The sequence below is a fragment of the Zonotrichia albicollis genome, chromosome 2 (assembly GCF_047830755.1).
Source record: "Zonotrichia albicollis isolate bZonAlb1 chromosome 2, bZonAlb1.hap1, whole genome shotgun sequence".
Lineage (NCBI taxonomy): Eukaryota > Metazoa > Chordata > Aves > Passeriformes > Passerellidae > Zonotrichia > Zonotrichia albicollis.
This window is the reverse complement of record NC_133820.1, coordinates 43,223,160-43,235,429: the sequence shown is the minus strand read 5'-3', so window position 1 is coordinate 43,235,429 and position 12,270 is coordinate 43,223,160. Positions and strand designations below refer to the sequence as shown.

Sequence of the window (12,270 nt, the reverse complement as noted above, 5' to 3'; positions counted from 1 at the left end):
TTTAAAATGGAACACAGCTGTGAAAAACATTGCTGAGCAAGCAGCAGTATAGGAAAAGGACTGCCTTACAAAACACTGAACTCAGATTTGTAAAAATGTAGATTGTTTCTGGCTTGACTACAGTTGCAGTGCAGTACATTTGCTAGATTGGGAACTGGTAAAAATGGAAGGTAAAAGTACCTGACTGCTCCCAGTATGTAAAACAAACAATTAAAATTACCTTCACAATCTCTACACTACACCTCAGTCTCAGCTGTGATGGAAATACACACACATCCCAGACTGTATCTACATCAGAAAAAAGGTCTAAAAAACCCCAACAAAAATGAAATTTGAGAAGCCTATTATCATCTGAGCTGGGGGAAGCTGTCTATATAATTCCAAATTATATCTGTCTAGCTCCTTTTTTTATAAACTTGGAGAAACAGACACCATTGTGAATTGATAAAAGGAAATAAAATAAAAACACACATGGGAAACAAAAAGTCTAAAGGCAGTACAACGTGCTATTTTGCAAAATGGCTTGCTGAATTAATTACACAGTTTGAGAATCAGCAGAACTGAATGATGTATAAGGGAATGTGCTGTGCACAACCACCTGCAACTTACCTTCAAGCTAACCAAAACAATTATTAAAGGCCTCCTAAACTACATATCAGCTCATTTTTTTTGAGCATTTTAATTGCTACCAGACATAAATACACAGAATCTTACTGGAGTTATAAATGCAGTAACAGACTTCAGTGCTTTTGAAGATAATAAAGTAACTACTGCACTAAAAATAACCAACTCAGATATATTTTTATAGCCACTCCTCATGCTTTTTTCCAATCACATTCAAATCAGACAAATGCAAAGGCAATTTCAAGGAGATAGGGAGCTACGATGGAAATATTTCCACTGAAAGAGGCATTATGATTCTGGTCCTGAATTTGTACAAATCATACTAATGTATGAGTCACAAACTGAGGGCAACTTCCATAGATAAGGGTTTAGTCCTAAAGCATCCCATCTCCATTGCAAGCAACCAGTAACCTTCACCAAGACATCACAATTTTCAACAGCTGAATATTTGATATGCTCAAGTATTTTTTTCTCTTTTAGTCTGCAACAAGTTGATCTATCATTTGGATTTGCCAAGTGACAGAACAAATCATATTAAATCCAGACCTTGCAGCAACAGGCAAGAAAAAGCCAACTTAGGGTATCTTTACAGTTGTCAAATGCTACATTGCTCCCAAAATTAAATGGGATAACATATCCTGGCATTGTATCAAGCTGTCATGCATGTTCCAAGACACTCTGCCCAAAATATGCATTCAACTCCTCATAAAATCTTGTCCCTTTAATTTTCCAGAGGATTGAAAAGCAGGTTTAGCCAGAAACCTGAAATTTGCATTTCGAGCCAGACTACATAATAGAAATCCAGCTCAAATAAACTATAATTTTGCTAATTTTGTAGGCATTACTGAAGTTGATTTTATTGTATCTGTTGTTTTTATACAAGTAGCAATGAGTTCTGATTGTACACTACACACTCTTTAATGAGTGGGGCTTTTTTCCCCGACTGAAAAAAAACCCTCACTGGTAAAATATATTTAAATTATCAAAAACTAGGACTAAAGCCAGCCTGGTTCTCTAATATCATAATGCTGTACAAAAACAGATCTCACTGAAAGTAGTAGAAGCTTTCTATATATGCTAAATTTGGCTTTGGAGACTCTACATTTCAAAAGTTAACATTTCATAAATATTCAAGAAAAAAAATTAATAAATACTTACAGGCAGTAGACAAACACACAACAACTGTATATCATAGGGAGTTCATCCAACAGCTATAAAAAGCAAAGACGTCAAAACATGAAAGCTACTTTTAACTCACAAGCTTGTCTAAGTTAATTAAGGAGAGAGTAAGTCTTAAGTAAACAGGAGTTTTTAAGTCATTTGGATATCAATCTTCTGGGCTGTACTCTAACACGTAGCACTGTCAAACCCTGTTCAGCTACCGAAGCTGCTGCATTAAAACCTTATTACTCTGAATCTTTTGAATATTATGCTTCATAAACGCCCACACATTCAAAGAATCTTGACATTTTTGCTGCTCATACCTCTTAAAATACTTGTAAGAATTAATTCTGTAAAGCCAGGCTGAAGACCTTCCCATCTATGGCCTTACCGTCAGTAGCATCTTCTTACTTGACAGAGAAATTGTAATATTTCGATAGCATAAAATACAATTTTATTCTATTAGGATGGGCAATATACTCACATGTTTACTTCCTAATTTTAGAAATTTCTTACATTGCTTTAATTCAGAGACAGGGCTTTTTGTTTGTTAGATGTGGGGTTCTTTTGGGCTGTTTTGTTGGGTTTCTCCCAGAAATTATGATGGCATATAATGTTTTATTATCTTAAATAATTTTTATATTTCGGGAGAAGACTGATGTGTTACAGCTAAAACAGTTATTTCTCCAGGAACTTGCCATCTTAATGAACAGAATTAAAATGGTAATCACAACAAAGTTGATTGCTCATTAGCAGGTAAACTAAAAATTGCCATTTATCATTATAAGAAAGAATCATAGCATCATTTTCTTGTAAAATTTCTCACCAAAGAACTTTCAGGAATTTCTGCTTATAAACATACAATTAAACTTACCTCCTCTTAAGAAAGACTGAAAATCTTTCTTTCATGAAAATGGGAATGAAAAAGGATAGAAATGGATCAATGAAGATCCATAGCCTCTGATTTCTAATATGTTAAGCAAACATTAATAGTTAGGGCTTTTAGAACTTTTAGAGCTTGACTTCTAAGAAAAACAAGAACTAGATGCAAAAAAGATTTTGACCTTTTTCCATCATCACTCAAAGTTCTTGGTGGCTGTGTCTGTAAATAGTTTTCCTACCACTGCTACAAGGTACTTAACAAGTTCATAACCATGTTATTCTGAGCAATGAAACTTGTTAAAAGCAGTAAGCAGCTTACTCAAACTCTTTTATAAAGCCAGCTTGATTCTGCTTGGTTTGGGATAATTTTCTAACTGCACAGTCAAAAACTTCATCTTAGCTTTGAAATTTCCTATTGTGGGGAAAAAAAAGAAAGAAAAAAAAGAAAGAAAAAAAAGAAAGAAAAAAAAGAAAGAAAAAAAAGAAAGAAAAAAAAGAAAGAAAAAAAAGAAAAAAAAAGTGGATCTAATCCTTTACAGGAGGAGAGAGATCCATTACCTTGAGTGTGAAGTATTAGCTTGGTGTGATTTGGTCATATAAAGCTCAGGAACTGTTTCACAGAACTGCTAAACAGCTCTGCTGCCAAGCTGCCACTGACAGGGCAGATGCTGCCTTATCCCCCATGCTGCCACTGCTTCTCTCCAGTGGGGGGATCAGACTGGTCTGACTTACAGGGAGAAGCTGCAGGTGCTGAGCCAGCACACCACCAACCTTGCAGAGAGCAGGGTTAAAATCCCAGGACCTGTGCATTACAGGGTCAGGGACCACAACAGGCAGCACAAAATATCAGGAACACTGGCAGCGGCTGAAGCTAGCAGGCATGTTCCATGCCACCTTGCCATCACAGTAGTTTATCTTTGCTGTGATGCCTTAGAGGGGACAAAATAGAAGCAATAGCTGAATTCAGCTTTATAGTAATATATTTTATAAATTCAGAGATGTGCCTTTCCAAGTTTGATAGGCATTAGCTACAGGATTAATTCATGTGGCTATTAAAGAGTGTGAGTCATTTAACACCTCATTAAAGAAAAAGGTGGGGGAAGAACGAGAAATACAATACAGGAAAATCTTTCAAATTTGGACAGGTGCTTACACTCTTAAGTTCATATGCTGGCAGCATCTCAGGGATATTACAGTAGCAACAAAGAGCCTCTCAAAAGATCTTAACTAAAATTTGCATGCAGAAGACAATGACTTCTGTATCCAAAGGAATTAATGCTTCTAGGAATACTGTCAAAGGCATGCCTGGACAATGAAGAGCCATGGAAAGAAGGGAACTCAGGGAGCTGATTTCACCGGCTAAATAAGTATTTTGTGCATTCCTCAAGAATCCAATCAAGTAAATCCCCATAAAAAACCAGAAAAGGGGTGAACTCCTCAGAAGTATTCTAAACAACTGCTTTCAAGAACAGAAGTGTTCACATTTTTCTTAATTAAGCAAATTGAATCGATCATTTACAGTATTAAGACTGCAAAACAAATGTAAAAAAAAAAGTCTCCTTGAATAACTATGCTGATTTTTAAACATAATGAGAGATAAAGTGAGTGAAGAAAGTTTATTTACTGGTTGAACTGTTTCCTCCATGGTGATCAGTAAGCAAACAACTGGAATAATTATGGACCACTTGTGGATTTCACTTGGCTGCCAAAATAAATGTACTTTCCCTGCCTCACACGAAGCCTTTTACATCCGTTGAGAAGATGATGCAAGACATGCCTGTTTCCTCATCATCTGCTTCTGCCCCACTTTATTCACCACAGTTCATAGGTCCCTTAGTTGTTCTTATGCAACACAAGAAGTATTGAGCAAGTAGCAGCAAAGTGACTTGGATTAAAATAAAGCCTCTACACACACAGAGTCTCCAACAACAACTGAAAAATAACCCAAACCAAACAAAAAAAAAAAACACCCCCAAAAACCCCACCTGAAACAAAACAAACAAAAACCTACAATCTCTCCATTCATAAAAGGTTTTAAGTCTGGATCATTTTAATGATCCTGATTTCAGGATGCCCTTGCTCACCTCTGCATCAATGTGAGAAAGAGGATTTGAAATACTGGCCATGATAGGAGCAAGCAGCTGAGGGAAGTAATGTGAAAAAGGTGGAAATTCAAGGCAGTTTCACCACCAAATACAGGTAAATGGCACCCTGATTTGGGAGAGAGTGGTGAAATGGCTGTACAAACCACATTTTCATGCCAAGAAAAGCACCAAATATTCTTGCATGGTGACAACAGTATGCTCTGTGGAAGATGACAGTCTTCACCACATGCCAGAGATACAAACCAAAGCATTATGGAGGCAAAGATCAAACAATCAGCAATATGTAGGTCCCACTGTGATCAGCAGAAATGCAGGATTCAATTCAGCTGCCACAGCATAGTTGCCTAATGCCACCTGAGATGCTCTGTCACTCCCAATACACCCATCCAAGACTGGCAGATGTGACAGGAGTCTAAGAAACCTGCACCTCTGTGGCAGAGAAGCTGGAGGCTTGAGAGAACACTCACAGGGTCAAAATAACACTAAACATTTCTGTTTAGACAAATGAATCTTTTTTGAGCAAAGATTGCCAATGGAGTCTGGACAATGATTCAGCCCAGCCAACAGCCTCTCTCCACTCCACTGATTAAACTGTATTTCCACTGACTGTGGTGGGAACACAGACTTCCAGCACAGACTTTTAAATGCAGGTTTCTTAATCTTGAACAACATCCCACTTCACCCTGACTTTAACTCAAAGATGCATTTCCTTATTCTTTGCAGACGTAAAAGAGGACAACAGGACAAGACTTCCTGTGTCCATTTAGAAAACAGGAAATACCAGGACAATCCCTATGTCCTGTGACTTGTTACAGAGTGCTGTCTATTTGAAAATATAGGGAAAATGACTCAATTACCACTACTCAGAAGATACTGATTTCAGTATTAATGCTACAGCTCCATCTAGATAAACAGAAACATAAAGACGAGAAAAGTTACAATAGCAATAACTCCAGTTTATACTGCTTACTATTATGCCAAAGCTGTGAGAATTTTAAAATAACATCTTGTGTAAAAAGATAACATGATTTCCCAGAGGATAAAGTGTCCTTTACCACCATAAGCAATTGATGATAGCTCTTATTTTAGATGCAAGTACATATTTCTGTATATAATCAGTGGAAAATACCTACTGAAACAAGATCTGCATTACTGCCTTGTTGAGAGCAGGAGTGATGTACAATGATACTTAAGGCAGATTAACTCATTTTATGCAAGTTTCATCTAGACAAGAAATGGCAAAATGACTGTACAGCAAGATAGGCACAGAAAATGATTCACAGCTACTTATCAGTACTCACCTGCATTTCATACTTCAGGGTCATGTGAAAGCACCAAGATCCCAATCCCACAGCTGAAAACAAATCAAAACTATCATCAGCATAATAGCATCCATGTAAAATTTTCAGGTACATTAACTTAAATGCATGAAATGCATGCTTAACAGTGAGAAAGAAATGAGAACATCAGCATTCTACTGCAGAGACAAACCCCCCTTTTTCCACAGCCTTCTACTTTATATATTAGTCACCAATGAAATCCCTGAATTTATGGGGCTTTGGGTGTGAATGTCCTCTTTAATTCCTCTCAGTACTGTGTCCTATGAATTAGGCATAATCTCAAAGAGGAGAGGAGCAGAGGGAATCCAGAATGAATGGAATATTATATATCAATCTATCTTTTCGCCCTTTTTTTTTTAATTTTAAGTGAATTAAGATTTCTCTGTTCCAACCCTACTATAAGGCAAAGCATCATTCAATAACTAGTACTCCTGAAAGCCTCTCAGTATTTCTGCTCACTGTCCAGTTTTAAAACATGTGTTTTACCAAAAGCTTTTTGTTGTCTCCATAAAACATGGATTTAATAACACCAAGGTCTGGGGTTTGATACCCACAGGGGCTGCTCATTAAAGAGCTAGACTCAATGATTATTGTGGCTCCCTTCCAAATCAAGACTATTCAGTGATTCAAAAGCAGAAGAGAATTGCTACTAGAACTCAGAACTAGAAATTCAAGGTAAACAAACCAACCTGACATAGGGTGGATTTGTTTTGTGATATGAGAACACCATTTCCAAGCCTTCTCTATAAAAAGATGAGCTTCTAAGAAATTATTTCTATTTATTTGAAATACTTTCTTTACACATTCTGAATTTACTTCTGAAATTACTTTATGAGACATATACTTTGCCTATACAGTTTTTTCAGTCAGGCATGAATAATGCTTCTTGGAAGTTAGATTTCTCTGTTTAGAGGAAAGCTGGTACAGTATTTAATGCATCATTCATTACTTTGAAATATTATCAGTAACACACTCATTAAACCCTAGCTCAGTTTTATATTGCAAGAACAAGTACAGTAATGTGATATCTTGTCTTCCTTCAAGAAATGATGTTTTACCTCAGACTGTAGTTTTAGAGAAAGCCAAGTAATTTGCACTCAAGTCTTGATCACTGAGTAGTGCTGCTATATTTTGTGGCTAGACTATCACCTTGTCTACACACACCAGTCAAGTTTCACTGATGCATAAACAAGAATTCTATCTCTCTGCACTCTGTAAAGGATTGCCAAGACAGTCAAGAGACATGTCTGGAGATGCTTCCTTAGCTGTTATTAACTAAAACTGTGATTATTACACTTACTCAAGGAAATTAAATACCTAAGCATGTAGCTTTACTGAAATACAAAACTGTAATACAGCAACATTTCAAAATGTATTACCAAACACTTCAATGTCATTATTTCTCTGGGAAAATTAAGCAGAGTTCCTACCAGAAAACAAACAACCACATGCACTTCTGTAAATTTTGATTACATTGGTTTGCTTCTGAAAAATCTTTCCAAACAGCAAGCTACAACTGCTTTCACCTTCATTACGATTCTGATGAGAAATTCTCATAGCCATTTTTCTATGTATACAGAGTATGTGACAACAACTGTTCATTCTGGAGGAAAAAACCCATTAAGATCATCATTAAAATAGTGCCATCCATTATCCTGTCACAGAATACAAACTCTTACAATTTATAATAAATGTCATTTTCAAGTACGGGCAAAATCATTGCATAAGAAATTTCAACAGATTTTAAATTAGCGAAATATGTGGTTGGAGTTTTCTTGTTCGTTTTTGTTAATGTTATTTGTGTTAATAAGTCTCAACAATCAAGGAATTACTCTCCTTCCTCCTATACAGTAAGAAGCAATTATTTCTAGACTAATTCTTCTTCAGTCTTTGAAAAAAATCTAGCATGCTGCAGATATTAGTATTTCAAGTTCACTAATCCCATGACTATAGTTAGTTTTTACAGTTAAAATTCATAGAACCCCTCTTTCTTCTGTGCAATAATCACACCTGGAATTTCTCTGATTATGAAATTTACTATGCATTATAGAACAATGTTTTATTTATAGTATGTATGTCAAATAGATACCTGGAAGAAGAAAAGCTTACAGGGACAGATCTTATGGTTCCAGGCTCGAGACATTTTTAAGAATTATCTAATTCACCAGCTTTGTACTTTTCAAAATATGAGTGATCATGATCACTGCAATGACACAAGTTTTCAAGAGAAGCAACTCTTGCATACAGCCACTAACACTGAACAATAAATTTTCTCCTTACCTTGTAAGCAGTTTTCATATTTTAGGTGTTTCCTTTGGCAAAGGAGCTTAACTCACTAAAAGCTGCATATTGGTTGGGAAGCTTTAACACCATCTGAAGGAGTAAGCGCCATTTCCTCTCTAATTACTGTAACTCATTTTTCATAAATGCTACAAGTCACTTGGCATTTTTACATCAATGAACCTCCCAAGTTACAGGGGACATATATAAATTATGTATTAAGCACAGAATACACATAAAATCACAATATTATGAGATCAAAATTGCACTTCAGAAGACTAGAAATGCAAAGTCAGGGCTGCTGCTCTATGCAGACTAACAGGGTCTTTTTCTGTCCTGCAGCAAACACCCTATGTGGTTACTGTCAGTAGATAAAGTAGTGGTGCTATGATGATGTAAAATCAATGCACCTACAAACTTTACTTCATACAAATACTGTCAAAAACCTTATGGGCAATACCTATGGCTAGAAATAATTGAATATTATACAAAAGATCCAGCTCTATATGTGAACCCTATAAACCTCCAGGATTTGAATCCTAGAGGGATTTTTTTCAATCAAGGAAGCATTACAAGAACCATATAATCAGTGATAATTCAGTTTGATGTAACTATTTTCCACCAGCACTCAAAATTCTCATTATGAGCCTAAATCCTTTACAGAAAAAGCAGTTTATTAGGATTTCACAGAAATGGTAACTATACAGGCACTGTATGAAAATATTCCAAAGGAAGGATGCTCCAGATGCAAACACCGTTATTTAACTATCTACACATGAACTAGCTGTCAAAGCTTCCACTAAAAGAATGTCATTATTAAGAGTAAAGCAGCTGGCCAAACAGGTGTTTTATAACAAGTCAAATGATTCTCCTGACTTTACTGAGACAAAACAGGTAGACACATACATTTAAGTGTTTAAATTTGCAGCTAAATTCCATTTTATTTTTTTACAATGACAGAACCTAATAAACAACAACACACTGCATTATTAAAAGTTAAAGAATGAAACAAGACGAAAAAGTAGAATTAAATTAACTACTTTTAATGGATTATTTTGTGTTGCAATGGTTTCCCCTCCACAGCATAAGAGACAGGAGAGACGCTGGTTACTCCAGAGGTACAGCACTACAATTAACCCCCAGCTTGGCTGGTACTATTCCCAGACACTGCGGTACAAGTGTCTGCACTAGTGAGTTGTTGGAACAGTCTGTGGTATGAATGTGGTCTGTTCCAATGAGCACTTTCCCCAGGCAGCTTCCAGGCACAGCCCAGCAGCCAGCAGAGACCGGGGTCCACGCTCAACAGCAATCTGTACGTGGTCACCCTGTTTTGGAGGCTAAGATGAACAGACACGGGCTGGTCCACGCTGCCCGGCCTCAGCACTCAGGAATGTTCCCAAACACAGCTGATTTAACAACACTGACATGGCCCTGGGAGCTTCTCTACAGGTGTTAGGTAAGAAGAAGCGAATTAACTCTGACTGAAGAGGTTCTAACAACTGTTTTCACAGACACAGAGTTTCACTGGAAATTTGATTTAATAAGTTGTTTAAGAGTTCCTATGGCTATTCCTAATATAGAAAAAATTTTACACCTTTTTTCTTTCCTCCACTTTGGCACTGCTTGAATGACTCAGCCTTTATTAAACAGGCCAAAGAAATATGAGAACAATCCTTCCAAATTTCAAGTGAAATATCTAACAAACATTACTTCATCAAGTGTTTTCTTATTTCATTAGGTCCAGAAGTTACACTTCTTTATATATGTATTTATATACACACACAGTTTTTTAAAAATTGAGACCCTTCAAAATCACAGTTCCCCAAGATGTATGAGGAACTGGCATGTGTAGAACCTGATACAACACTCCAGAATCATAAGGAACTACTCAAAAGCAACTGCTTATTCCTTGAGGTAGGAACGGTCTGATGATTTGTTCCACCTACTTCTGGTGGCGCAACATACTGAAATAATGGCTTAAGATTATTCTTCATAATTTATATGGTGATTAAATGGTTCTCTAGAGTTTAAAAATTGTACCCAGGTCCTACTGAGTTAATTGAAAGGCAGCAGAAAAAAGGGGTGAGAACAGTGTGCTGTATCTCAAAGGCCTTGCTGAAAAGTGTAACTCAGTATTGGCACCAGTATGAACAAGAAATTTATTTGAACAATTATTCAGAAATACCCCTTGTTGTGCTGCCAAGATCTTACCATGTATATGAAACAAACAGAAATTTCATAGTGCAAAATGCATTTACTTCAAAAAGGAAATAAATGTAAACGAAAGAGATTGCTGGTATAAAAGGCAAGAACTGAACACAGTGTGGTAAAACACTAAGAAACTGACAATCAGCTAAATGTCTGGAAGCATGCAAAAGAAGCAGCTGATTTGGATCAAAATAATGTCTAGAAACAACACCTCATGTTCTCAAATGCTAACAGATTTAATTTTAAGCTTGACAGCTGTCTTTTAGTGTCTTGTAAAATCTCAGTAACTATTCAAAATTGCTAAAACCGAACTAAAGTACCCTCCCTTCCACCCCCATCTTCACAGCAGAACTGTTAAAGAATTTCTCCTTTAACAAAAGAACACTCACTTAGAAGCTTTGCTGCACGGTCTTTAATGAAGCATGCTGTCTCAAGTGAAATCACAAGTGTGTGTTAAATTTGCTATCTTTTCACAGATTAAGTCTACATTTATTTGTTACAAATTAAATAAATAGAGTGAAACCTGTTAATAAATAAAATCCATACAATGGAAAGAATTCTGACTGGCACTCCTTACAAAAAGAATTTGCTGTACACTTACTCTATCTCCACTTCAGTATGCCTCTTGTTCAGTCACATGCACAGAGAGAATGGCAATGTTCCTGACATATTTCAACCATATTTAAAATTCTTTTTATGTTTTCATTCACTGCTTTTGTTCTGTAGTAGAGCAAATGTTAAGTGGTTTGTGATTCCAAATCATCTTGTTCCTGTTTTTCACTGCAAACTATAAAGTCTTCTACATCTCTTTACATCTTTCAACTGCTGTAAAACAGGGTTACAAATATTGAAGCAGACACAAAGCAGAAGGGAAACACTTTTGGGAGAGACCTTTAATGTTAGGTTCCAACACATGACATAAAAATCAAGCCATTTATCACTTCAGACAGGAATCAAAGCCAACTCAGTCACAGATGAGCCTAGATGGAACTCAGGACTGCCTTCCAGCACTGCTGTCTTAATACAGGCTGAGCTCCCCCTTCAGCAACACCAGAGAGAGGAAAAATTGAAATACAAGGTATTTACTGTGATCAAAGACAGTTGGGTTTGCTGGCTTTTTGTTTGTTTGTTTTTTGTTGGTTTTTTTGGGTTTTTTTTTTTGTGTTGTTTGGGTTTTTTTGGTTTTTTAAAAAATATTTTAAACATTGAATGGGATATGAGAAATGCCCATCTGCTGTGACAGCCTGACATTCTGGTCAGATAGTGACTGCACACTCTGTCCATCATAAACTGTCACTGACAGAGGTTGCCACAAAACATGCTGAAAACAGCTTCAAACTGAATTTTAATTTAAGGAGCTCCTTTTCATAGTTTAAATAGAATGGCAGTATGGGACACTTTGATTCAAGAACACCCAAAGTCAACTTCAGCAAACATTTACAGACCACTTTTACCACCTCTTTTTAAAAGTAAGCCCTGACCTTTAAGAATTCTCTCTGTTTCATACTGAGACAAAAATTAGTAATTACATGAAACCATAGAAAGCCTACAAATGGCTTTTTAGAAAGTGCTCAAACAATATGAAAAGCAGTGCATTGTTGCTGCCTACGTTTCACATAGATCAGGAAAGCTAATATAACTGAAAACTGGTGAATTTGCACCTTGTGTAT

General features: G+C 36.3%; 1 protein-coding gene across 1 annotated transcript in view; it reads right to left on the bottom strand.

The window, feature by feature from the left end:
- Positions 1-12,270, bottom strand: part of ACER3 (alkaline ceramidase 3) — a 56,357-nt gene that overhangs the window by 23,803 nt on the left and 20,284 nt on the right. The window contains exons 3-4 of the mRNA XM_005493152.4: positions 6,074-6,126; positions 1,783-1,835 (exon numbers count right to left, since the gene is read on the bottom strand). Coding sequence (XP_005493209.1) covers positions 1,783-1,835; positions 6,074-6,126 — 106 coding nt within the window. The remainder of the gene's footprint in view (positions 1-1,782; positions 1,836-6,073; positions 6,127-12,270) is intronic.